This window comes from Engystomops pustulosus, chromosome 3, assembly GCF_040894005.1.
Source record: "Engystomops pustulosus chromosome 3, aEngPut4.maternal, whole genome shotgun sequence".
In the NCBI taxonomy this organism is placed as follows: domain Eukaryota; kingdom Metazoa; phylum Chordata; class Amphibia; order Anura; family Leptodactylidae; genus Engystomops; species Engystomops pustulosus.
The window spans coordinates 91,212,671-91,225,939 of record NC_092413.1 but is presented as its reverse complement, the minus strand read 5'-3'; the positions used below and the strand labels follow the sequence as shown (position 1 = coordinate 91,225,939).

The 13,269-nt window shown below is 39.7% G+C and overlaps 1 protein-coding gene across 1 annotated transcript in view; it reads right to left on the bottom strand.

The window, feature by feature from the left end:
• The window catches only part of TXLNB (taxilin beta), a 73,423-nt gene that overhangs the window by 45,957 nt on the left and 14,197 nt on the right, over positions 1 to 13,269 (bottom strand). The window contains exon 3 of the mRNA XM_072141385.1: positions 1,595 to 1,686. Within this exon, the coding sequence (XP_071997486.1) occupies positions 1,595 to 1,686 (92 nt within the window). The remainder of the gene's footprint in view (positions 1 to 1,594; positions 1,687 to 13,269) is intronic.

Here is a 13,269-nt window from a genome sequence, read left to right as displayed (position 1 = left end):
ACGTTATTGTAGCCCTAAGAAGGGCTGTTGGGTTCTTTGAGAATCACTCCTGCCTAACAGTAAGCTAATAGAACACCCTAACGCTTTCCCTGACCAGCAGCAGCTCTCTCCCTAGCGGCATCCAGACACAGAATGATCCGAGCAGCGCGGGCAGCGGCTAGTCTATCCCAGGGTCACCTGATCTGGCCAGCCAACCACTGCTATCGACGTGTAAGGGTACCACGTCATGCTGGGTGGAGTGCAGAGTCTCCTGGCTTGTGATTGGCTCTGTTTCTGGCCGCCAAAAAGCAAAACGGCGGGAGCTGCCATTTTCTCGAGCGGGCGAAGTATTCGTCCGAGCAACGAGCAGTTTCGAGTACCCTAATGCTCGACCGAGCATCAAGCTCGGACGAGCATGTTCGCTCATCTCTATTTATAACATGTCTCGCTACTTAAAACATTCCCTTTATTACTAAGGCCTACCTCCTCCTACACAGGGTATAGTTCGGCTATCTATTTTTAATTGTCTAGCACTCAATAATTTACCACCACGATAAAGGATTGTAAACTGAGCACACTTACATGCTGGTGTGTGCCCCTTCTGGCAGGATCTGCTCTTCTTTTATCTTCTTATGCCCTTGTTTTTATGGAAAAAGGGCGTTAAAAGGGTGCAAATAAGCCAGAGGGGCTCCACGGCTCAATTAACAGGTATAGAGGCTGGAGCCCCTAATGCTCTTTTGCATAATTATTTATAATCCTTTATCCTGGTGGTATATTTTATTTAACTATATTCAGTAGCCATATGGACTACTTCACTTAGAAAAACAACTATCAGTAAAACATAACTCAATGGAATGGTAACCTAGTTTATTGCACCTAATGCTTATCATATGTCATGTGCAATTCATTTTGAAACTGTCTTTGGTATTAGAGTTTGAAGGAAACCTACCACTTAAAAGTGGTAGTTTTTACACACATATACATGGCACCAGCTCAGGGTGAGCTGGTGCCGGGGCATATTTTTATTAGTAGAATAAAGCCCCTATCGCCGATTTGTAAGTTATATTAACTTATATCTCGGCGCACCGCACTAGGGCATGGCGCACCATGCGCGCGCCCGTGCATGCAGCGGATTCTGAAGTGCTGGAGAGCCGGTGGCGTCACCGAGCTCTCCGGCACACGCGCGCCGGCGCAACTTAGCACAGGGAAACAGGCCGTGCTAAGTTGCGCAGGCGTGCATGTGCCTGGAGAGCTCGGTGATGTCACCGGCTCTCCAGCACTTCAGAATCCGCCGCACACACAGGCGCACGCATGGTGCGCCGTGCCCTAGTGCGGTGCGCCGAGATATAAGTTAATATAACTTATAAATCGGCGATAGGGGCTTTATTCTACTAATAAAAATATGCTCCGGCACCAGCTCACCCTGAGCTGGTGCCATGTATATGTGTGTAAAAACTACCACTTTTAAGTGGTAGGTTTCCTTTAAGAAGCAGTCACCACATTTGACTTTGCTGTAATAAATTGTGTTTTAATGAATTTGTCATTATTTACAGAAGAACACATACATGGGCTGCACTGTAATGAAATCCATAGCCCATATTCATGCACTACTAACCAGTTCTGCATACTTCTTTGTCATAGCATCCAGCTTCTGCTCAGGGGTGTTCAGCTTGTTTAAGTTCTGTAGAAGCAGAGCAGCCTCTTTACCTTAAAGTAAAAAATGAATGTATTATAGAGGTCATATATTTATCCAGGCATGTTGTATGTTTCACTACAAATTAATTAGGTGAAATCATTTGTGTCAAACACATTAAACGCTCAGGGCCAGCATGTTTTTGACCATTAGGATTAACTGTGTCTGTTACACATTGTTTGAATGTCCCTATCCTAAGCATGCAACTTGCATTTTTGAACTGCCTTTTGGATACATATTATTTAATACAGGCGGTCCCCGACTAAAGAACACCTGACTTACAGATGACCCCTAGTTACAGACGGACCTCTCTGACCACTGTGACCTCTGGTGAAGGTCTCTGGATGCTTTACTTAGTCCCATCCTGCAATGATTAGCTGTATGGTGTCTGTAAGGAAGTTTTATTGATAAGCCTTGTTCCCATGACAGCACAGAATTTTGAATATCTAATTGTCACAGGGACAAAAAATGCTACAGTTATAAAATATACCTGTTTTGACTTAAATACAAATTCAACTTAAGTAAAAACCTAAAGAACCTATCTTGTATGTAACCTGGGGACTGTCTGTATATTTGTAAAAACTTGTAATTAACCATTCCTGTAGGAGGATGGCAAAAACACTATTCTGGCACAATTTTTGTTTTTTTTTAAATGCTATACAATTCACAGCATTTTATATAAATAAAATTTACCTTTATTCTACAAATTCTTACAATAAACAATTTTCAATATTTAGTTTTATAACAGGTTTGTAACAGGTGGCCTAACCTTTGGCTGTAGTAAGGAGTATCGAAGAGCATTTTAGGATTGTAAGAGAGAGGATATTAGATTAGTGAAATAGACATGTTTGGCGAGATGGAGGCCGGTGTTATAAGTTCTAAGCAAGAATTTGAAGTACAGAAAGTCTGCAGGTGTGCACTATTTTCTCCACAGACATCTGGCACTCCTTGAGCACTGCCAAAGGAAATGGGTTTGGGGAGTGTGCCAAGGTTGGCGACGACTGTGTTTAATTAATAACAGAAATGAGTCAGCGCAAACACTGGACAATAGGCTGAAGTCGCTGGTAACAAAGGTGGTGACCTGCACCCCAACTTGAGTATAGATCCAACTAGTGGAGCTACTAAAAACAAGATGAAACAAAATGTACCTGCTCCAAACACTCTAACAAGTGAACAATCCCTACTATATCACCATACACGAATCTCCTACCATGTATATATAAAAAAATGTGGTATTTTGGGGTCTAGATGGTAATTTGCTATTAAATATAAGTGGATACTTGGTGATGGTGGAAACCGGACCTCCTGGTCTAAAGTGGATACAGTCCCTTTTCGTGCTGGAATCCGGAAATATGGAAATTCCCTGACGAAGAAGGCAGCAGCCTTCGAAACACGTAGGAAGAAGTTTTGTCTTTCTGGACTTACCGTACCGAGTGACGTCACCACACAGATTGCAATCAGAACTGTGTATGGAGAAGTAGCCACCGGCCGGGGCTCTACTCCACGTGCAAACACTAGCGATCCTCAAGTCTATGAACATCCAGTTTGGATTACCTGTGGAAAGAAACCCTTCTGGACAACCATAATCGTGGACTTTACCATATTTCCGGATTCCAGCACGAAAAGGAACTGTATCCACTTTAGACCAGGAGGTCCGGTTTCCACCATCACCAGGTATCCACTTATATTTAATAGCAAATTGCCATCTAGACCCCAAAATACCACATTTTTTATATATACATGGTAGGAGATTCGTGTATGGTGATATAGTAGGGATTGTTCACTTGTTAGAGTGTTTGGCGCAGGTACATTTTGTTTTATCTTGACTGTGTTGAATTGTTTGGACTGAGGGAGGTGCCACTTCATCCAGGGCGCTTTTAAGGTTGTGATTATAATGAGAGAGAGGAGATGGGGGAAAGTGATGACTGCGAAGAGACGTTGAGTATTAATGGTACGTGGGTTCTAGTAAGTGTAATAGGTGGGCAGGTTCTGTAAAGGAGAGCAACTATTAACGGTAAAAGAGAGAAGGTTATGGTCTAAGAGTGGAAAGGCAGTATTAGTGAAGTCAGAGATTGTAGAGGGTTGACCTGGTGAGTAAAAAAAATCAGAGTTGTGAGAGTCCTAAAGACGAAGTTAGTGATAAAATTTAAGAAGCCGAAGGGGAGATGGGGATGTTTATAGGAATGTTACAGTCTCCCATGATAAGCGTTGGAATAACACAGGATAGAAAATGAGGAAGCCAAGTGGTCGAGAAACTGGTAGAGTGAGCCAGGAGGACGGTATACTATAGCCACATGAAGGGAGAATGGGCAGAAAATCCTCAGGGTGTGGACCCTGTATTGATACCCCTCCTCCCTGCCTATTGTCATGTCTAGAGGAGTGAGAGAATTGCAAGTCACTAAAACACAGAGAAGGGGTTGCAGTGTGGCCCTGCTGGATCAGTGATGAAAGAAACAGATCATAAACAGATTCAAGTTTATTGCACACAGAGCGGGCATTCCAGAGGGCACATTCCAAAGGAGCTGTAGGAGGTAGAGAGATGGGAAGGGGAGAAGATGGGATGCACTGGATATTGATGAGGTTTTCAGGGTTTCTGTGAGTAGTGGAAAGTTTGCCACTAAAAGAAAAAGGACCAGGGTTAGGAGAGATATCACCTGCTGCTAGTAGGAGGAGAATAGACAGAGAAAGGAGATGGTTTAGGGACTTGGAGGGTTTTCTCAACTTTGCAGAAGAATGAGGTGGAATGGAGTGGTGAAATAAAACATAGATTGCATGAGAGTATACAGTGGTGAAGGAATGGCTGATGTGGATGGAGGGCACTGAGGGTATAGATCAGTGATGGCGAACCTTTTAGAGCCCGAGTGCCCAAACTTCAACCAAAAACCATTTGTTTATTGCAAAGTGCCAGCGCAGCAATTTAAGCAGTAATTTATTTCTCCTTGTTCTTTGACAACTTTCAATCGCTCAGCCTCCTAAAGACACCAACGCAGTTGAAAGGAGGAGGGCAAATTCGCCTATCATTGTAGGAAGATTCTATAGGAAGATTCTTTGAGTGCTGTCTGGTGAACTTCATGCTCGGGTGAAGGCCTGGGTGCCCACAGAGAGGGCTCCGAGTGCCACCTCTGGCACCAGTGCCATAGGTTCGCCACCACTGGTATAGATGGATGGTAGGTGAGCAGAAAAACAGATAATATTAGTACAATATAAAAGTATGTTAAGTTTGCTAAAATGAATGATAAAAATGAGGAGGATTTTTTTATATTTCTTTTCAATCTTAACTTTCTCAACATAGTGTTTATTATTCACAGATGAATTTTTATTGAATAATTGTAGGATTAATGAATTAAGTGTTACATGCATTTATTTGTAAAAATGTATTGAATTACAGTAATATATTCTATACAAGGTATGAATTTTATTATAGTTTTTATTTTAATAAATATTATCCTTTTTGTACATACAAATCTGTAACCTATTCTTCTGCTTTCATGTATGTCTTTAATTGTGCAGTCCAGATGACACAACTCTTTTTAATCATTTGGGTCAAATTAAATAGTATAAAAACTTTGCACAAATAAAAAGTTCTCTGTATAGCCATATTCTGACAACGGTGTCATTTTTGGTGGGATGAGTCAACATTTTCGCTGATACCATTTGGGAATTTTGATAATTTTTTATTAAAATTACAATTATTTTTGACACCAGGAATGTCCTTTTCAGGTGGTGACAGGTTCCATTAGCTTGTGCTCTGCTGATTTTAAAAATGCCTTTGGCAGCATTCTGAATCTTTTCAGTACTTTCTAATAGTTCAATTCACATTACCTAACTTCAGTGGGGTAACAAGAGTCCACTGGACCTCAGGCAACATTCCCAACCTACCAAAATCTAGTTAACCCCTTATAAGTTGAGTGCACCCTTTGACATCTTGGAACTTTAGTTTCCTGCTATTTTTTTAATTTGCCACCCATTTATTTACCGCTATTAGTTTAAAGAGGACCTGTCACCCTGAAAATGACCCCCAAAAAATGTGCCCCCCCATACTCCTCACTCCAGCCCCTTTCTCACTGCCTGGGCACAAGATAGGAGAATCCAACCTCTTATTTGGTAAGAGGTCAGATCGCTTTAAAGCAATTTACCACAAATACATTTTTTAAAAAAATGTCTGGGTAGAAAGGGGCTGGGGTCAGGAGTATGGGGGGGCACTTTTTGTGGGGGTAATTTTTCGTGGTGACAGGTCCTCTTTAACTGTCCTCTTTCATGCCTCAACTAAGGTTTAGGATCCCTGCCTATGTGTGCCTGTGTGTGCCTGTGTCAGTCTCCTCTCTTCCACAGTCATCCAACTTTCTCACCCCTCCCCACTTCTGTCATGTGCATTGAGTAGGGAGGGGAGGGAGGTCACTGCTGGCAGGGAGCCAGGTAATATAAAGTACTGAAACTTTCTTAATGCTGATAAATGCATTTTTATAGCCTAGACTAGCCTAATATATTGGAATCTGTCACCAGTTAAAATAGACATTCCTGGGGGCAGGTTTCCTTTCAGTTTGTATTTTAGGATGTAGTTACAAGAAGACCTTGGTACCTGAGGGGATTTGCAATGACATTTCTGGGGACACCAGTTTAAAGGCATATGGCAAAACATACAGCTTTAGAAATTGTGTCACCCGCATGTTGCATTTGACTATTGCCTAGCTTGTGTATATGTGCCCAATGATATGTGTTTGTACATCTGAATTGATAGTAGGTTTTATTTGGATAATTCTTTAATAGTCCAGATATTATTTAATAGATTAGGGTTGAAAATAATTGAGGTTATGTTGAAGCCAATAGTTTTTTTGCCTGGTGTAAAATAAGTAACATCTTCTGGCTGAAAGGATTCACTAGAGAATTAGGAAACATGACATCAGCCATCCTCAGACTTTTCTTATCTGCATATATTACTGTATGTGGATTCAGGAAAGAAGCAAAGCTGCTGCATTTGTATTTCATCAGTGTAGTGATATCTCCATTGAGGAAGAGAAGAAAAGTCCACCTTGTGTGTTCTTATCACTTTGTAATTTACTCTTTGCTTTTGCCATTTAGTCTGCAGTTCACTACTAATTCAACATAATTTTATTTAAATATGTTAAGTGGCAATTACTTATTATTTTGTAAGCTGTAGATTGTTGGTGTTAAAAAGATACATTCATTTCTGTCCTTAAATGGGTTGTCCAGCGACAACAAGTTAGCCCCTATCCACAGGATTTAGTCTAACTTGCTGATTGGCTTGGGTCTCAGTGATGAGATCCCCACAGATCACAAGAATGGAGGTACATTGTACCCCTGTTGCAGTCTAAAAGAATGAAGCAGCTAGTTGGAGAATTAGAAATGACGGAGATAGTTGAGCACCTTATACGGCTATCTACCTCTGTCATAGATTTGAATAGAGCAGCAAGGTGTATATGTGACTGGCTATTCTATTTATCTAAGTACAACAAAGTTGTCAACAAATGTTGTCATGATCCTTGGGGGTGGATCCTGTGAATATTGTCTAATATGTTTATTTAACAGTAAAACATCAGGTATTGTGTTTTCTGAGATTGTTTGCTGTTATGAACCCCATTATAAGGGGGTGCGGACAGACACTCTTCCTTTAGTTGTCCTGATTTATCACATGGGTGTTATAATTTCAAATAGTTACCTATAATAGACCATGAGAAAATCACCACCCTCAGCACTTTCTCTAACAAAATACTCTTAGTCCCTCAGAATGCTGGACTTATTACATAGTATGAAATGGTGGATAGAGATAGGACTTGCATTTGTTGAACCTTCATGTACAGGCAATCCCCTACTTAAGAACACCCGACTTACAGACGACCCCTTGTTACAAACGGACCTCTGGATGTTAGTTATTTACTTTAGCCTTAGACTACAATAAACAGCTTTAATCATTACCAACAGAGTCTGCAATTAAAGGAAACCTACCACATGATATGGTAGGTGTAAGATGGAAATACCGAGCACCAGCTCAGGGTGAGATGGTGCCGGAGCTTATTTTTGTTAGTGTCCTAAACCGCTGCATCACGGTTTAAAACACTTTTTAATCTTTATAGCTGAAGCTGCTTCAGCACACCAAGCGAGCGACCGTGCTCGCGCCTACATAGGAAGTGAAGAAGAGCTAGTGACGTCACGCACGCACGGTCGCACGCTTGGTGCGCCGAAGCAGCTTCAGCTATAAAGATTAAAAAGTGTTTTAAATCGTGATGCAGCGGTTTAGGACACTAACAAAAATAAGCTCCGGCACCATCTCACCCTGAGCTGGTGCTCGGTATTTCCATCATACACCTACCATATCATGTGGTAGGTTTCCTTTAAGGTTTATTGTTAATCCTGGTTCTTACGACAATCCAACATTAAAATCGAATTGTCACAGAGACCAAAAAAATTCTTTCTGCGGTTACAGTTTCGACTTACATACAAATTCAACTTAAGAACAAACCTACAGAACCTTATGTATCTTGTACTTAACCCAGGGACTGCCTGTATTATATATTATGCATTTTTGGTGTATCTTGTAAGACAACAGTGCTTGCTAGAATATTTTTTTCCTAATTCTGTTTAGTTTCAGAGCAACTGTGTATTGTAAATATAATAAAATGAAGATACTATGGGTAATGAGACACATGGCAGGTAAAATCATAATTTATAAAATATAAAGATTATAAAGTAATAGGTTTTCCTTTTCATCATTTTTCTGAAGTTATCAGCACAACAGAGCTAGTTCTAGAATGTTTTAGAAATAGTATATTATGGTGTGATGGGGAATATCTGTACATGAGCTTTATAGTTTTATAGTTTTATACATGAAGGGGAATATTTGTATATGAGTTTATAGTTTTATATTTTTATACTTTTATATAGCTGGCAAATACTAAAGTTTTTCCTCCTCAACAACATGCTTAGATATGTTACTTAAGATGGCACCGACATCTGCTGACACAACGTAACTAACATGCCCAATTCCAAGAAGGCTTCATCACTCATATTGAAACTTAAGGTTTTGACAACGCCCAGGACATTATCTGCCCAGATACTGGAACTGACCAATTGGAGTGCACCAGATGTTAGACTGAATTTGCTTAACCCTTGCCCACTATGATGCTATATGATGTATAACCACACCTTTCTCTTCTGTATAAAATTTGCTAACACGGAAATAAAGTTAGTCTTGTTGTGCTGGGCAATACGAGCTTGTCTCGAGACTGAAAGTTCGAGACTGAACTTTATATCAGATTCTTTCTTGAGAATGGGCACACTTGCTCTGTCTAATTTGAGGTGACTGACCGGACCATTTATTTGTCGATTACGACCCCGACAATGGAACATGTATATCATTTGTTTGGTTAGAATCATTGTTCCTTTTAATTACATTATCTGGATCTTTCAAGAAAATGAAGGGAAGGCTTCTACCACCGCCACTGCTAGGTAAGGACTTACAGACTGATCCTGGACTCCTCGCATAGATTCAGAATATATCTTTATAGGGAAACTGTCAGTAGAAAATGACCTAATAAACCACTACCAGTATGTTGTCAAGCAGTTAAACAACTACCAGTTCATGTCTATTTTATGGCCCTGCATGGTAGCATTATCAAAATCATTATTTAAATGATAAGTCTCAGTTGATCTTTAATGAAAATCACCTATTCCATCTACATGTCTGCACTCTGCCATAAAGCCCAGAGTGGTGGAGGGCTTCCGTGATAGTTGACTTTGGAGCTCAGTCACAATGATCTTGGGGTTCTTCTTTACCTCTCTCACCAAGGTTTTTCCTCCCTAAATTGCTTAGTTTGGCTGGTCAAGGAAGAGTTGTGGTCATACCAAACTACCATTTAAGGATTATGGAGATTATGGATTATGGAGGGCACTATACTCTTAGGAACCTTGAGTGCTGCAGAAATTCTTATCTAACCTTGGTCAGATCATTTCCTTGCCACAATTCTGCCTCTTATCTCCTTGGGCAGTTCCTTAGACCTGATGATTCTCATATATATATTTATGTATGATGGGCTCAGTTTAAATGGAAGTTTAATTGGAAGTGTTAGTAGGGAGGGTAAACCACCTTTAAATATGTAAAATGTCTAAAAGATATTCCCTACATCTATGCAGTGGTGCTTAGACATGTGCAGTGGAGGCCTAATAAATTATGAATTAGCTGTTACCATGTAAAGGAAGCACATAATGCTTATATTGTAGCTGGTCGCAGGAGGCAAATTAATAGGAATCAGAAATGTATGATAGCAAAAGGAGGTATTACAAATGAAAAAAACACAAAGTGCACAATATTAGTATTAAAACACACAAATGTACATATGTTAATGTGTACTAAATGAGTAATATAGGTAATGTCAATGTATAGGCATGACCATAAATTTTAAATAAAAAAGCTAAATTAAAACATATTTTCTATTTCGGTATTATGTATCAATAATCATTGGTAATGTATTTTAGATTTTGCAGGCCCATTTTGGAAAATATACACACATGCTCCGGTGCTGCATGAATGAAATCAATTATTCCACTTACTGTGACATATCGAAGAATACAGTGCTCTAACTATTTAGCTTTGCAGAAGAAAGGAAGAAAAAGCCTTATTACCATACCCATGGAAACCATGAATTTGGGTAATCCATGGATTCATTTGCAAATCTAATGAGCAGGCATAAAAAAGACTCACATCTGCTGAATATGTGCTAGAAATGTTTATAACTTGAGTCTTCATAATGGGCTATGATTATCAAGCATAAAAAAAGATTCCCAGAAAAAATGCAAGGAGGTCTCTCGACAAAACACAGTGACAGAGATTAACTCTACATTCCTCTAAGGCTTCTGTTTCTAATATTACATTCGCTTTCTCTCAATTATATAAAACCTCATTCGATATGGGAACAGAAGGAAGGAAATAGCAGTTTTGCCATATAAAATGTCTTCTTGATTCTTCGCTATAATTTTAAGTCAATGTTAATATTACGGATTAAAGATTTTTCTTTGGTTTTTAATTTTAACCCCTTCCCGTCAATGGCCTTTTTCAGTTTTGCATTTTTATTTTTAGCTCCTCCCCCTTTAAAAATACTTAGCTTTTTTATTTCTCTGTGTATGTAACTTTATGAGGGCTTGTTTTCTGTATAACAAATTGTACTTCCTAGTGGCAGTATTAAATGTTCCATGCCATGTACTAGGATGCAGGAAAACAATTTAAAAAGCAATGAAATTGAGGAAACAATGTATGTTTGCCGGTGTAATCACGGAAAAAACTAATTTATATAGGTTATATTGGATTTTAATAGATTTTTAAAAATGAATACCTTTTGTACGAAAAAATACTTGTCTTATAATGAATTATTTTGAGGGACGCTTTCATTTTTAACATTTTTAAGACTATAACGTTTTGGTTGCTTTCAATTACAACTTTTATGAGTTGAAAAATTGGAGAAATTGGTGGTTACAGGGTTCACTGCTGTTTTTATATTATGATAGACTATTATGATACATACTGTAACGTTATGATTTTTTGTTTATTTTTAGAAGAGTTCTAGGGAAAGCAAGGTGTTTTTTCTAATTTTTTTTATATTTTTTTTTAAATGTTACCGTATACTGTGTTTATAGACCCCATGGGGTACTTTAACCTATTAATACTATTGTATTGCATTAGATGCTTGTATTGGAGAGGACAGCCCCCTTCAAACATCCTTGACGGCACTGTGACATACAGGTATGTTACATGTCGGTAAGGTGTTAAGGAAACTAAATGTATTTTCCGAACAAGTAAGTGATCATTAAACAGTAAATTTAGGAAAGATAAAAACTGTATTAAATTTAGGTATACAGCGAGAGGGACAATAAAATAGCACAAAACACTCTTTAAAACTGATAAACAGTGCCATGTCTTTTGCTATGTCTCAGGGTGGTGCATGACTCTTGGTGCATGGTTTAGAGATTTTGTCTCGGGTATTCTTTGGGTCTCTTTGATGAATGCACTTTCTGCTGCTTTGCACTAAGCATTATATCTCTGTCTTAACTGTTACTCAAGTATTATGTATAGCATAAAAAACATGACTGTATTATTTCAGAAACAATGCCACACCTGTCATTGGCTTGTTTCTAATATTACAGCTTAGCCCTAAACTAAATTAAGGCAACTTTCAATACTGTAAATGCATATGTTGGTGGCTCTGTTCAAGATTGCTGGTGGCTTCTTCTGGAATCACAGACAATTCTATTGCTCCGCTCTTATAATGAAGGACAGCAGAAGACCCCATTTATGTATGAACATACAGTAACCTTAAAGTACTTGTCTGGCTTGCCAGATGCTGATATTTTCTAATTTTCTACAAAGTAGGAGTTTATATGACCTCCAGTAAATAAAAAGTGCCTTAGGACTATATACAAAGACTTCAATCACTTAACCACTTTTATTAATGAAAATGTCTACAATTTTGTAATGTAATATCTTTTGTGCTTTTGATTCCTAGTTTCCGTCGCGGTCTCCCCTGCGCCCGTTCTGCGCATGTCCGCTCTGGGCGCCATTTTTCTGTAGCCCAAATCAGGCACACAGATCCCACCCCTTAGGGGCGTGGTGATGACGCTTCCCCCCAATAAAAGGGCGGGCCTCTCACTCACCAGTGCTCGATTGTGCCTTGTGTGTTCCACTGACATCTCCGGCACCACGCCGGACGCTAAGCGCAGCATTTGGTGCTTCTAAGTCCAGGCCACTACGGTCCACGCCAACCATTTTCTGGAACGGACCATCTCGATCCGGCCATTGCCCTGATTCATTTCAAGGTAAGACTGATCTCGCTGCGGACCACATCTGTTTGCAATCATCATTAGTACAACAAGTGTCTGCACTGACTGATCATCTTCCCTTAAATATTTTGATGCACTTTGTTACAGATTATATAATATCACTTTGCTGACCTTAGCCGACACATCTACATAGGCTTTTGAAGCAGGTTATTCTGGTAAGAATATATATATCTATATATGTTTTAGCATGCAGGCTTGTAGTCCCACTGTGGAAGGCTATTACAAACTTCTCCTATGTGACTTTCTCAACCAGGTCTCCTTTGCCCCTGATGAGCCCAATTGAAGAGGCAAAATATGACATGTAGGGTTCTCAAGACCAGATGTGACCCTGCAGCTATAAATTCTTTACCTGCCTATTGCCATTAATACCCACTATCTTTACAATAGAGGACACATCTATTTTCCCCCTCTAGATAGATTGGGTACCTGTTGCATCACAAGAGACTTTTTTCTGGATACCTCCCTTCTCCCTCCTCCCCTCCCCTGTATTAGGGTTAGAGGGCCGTTGGCAGGGACAGGTTCCTGACGGGGTGGCAGCCATCTAGGGCTGCAGCTCCGTGTTGAGGTTTGAAGGGTCGGACTGGGACCTCTCATCTCTAATACTAGGGTCTACTAGGGCACCCCGCACTCTACAGCCTTGAGTGTCCCCCCTCCTTCTTACCTTTTCTCATTCTCTCAGAGTTTCCGCACCTAATATCATCTGTGAGACGGTATCTACAGACGGTATCCTTTCTGCACAACATATGGCATCC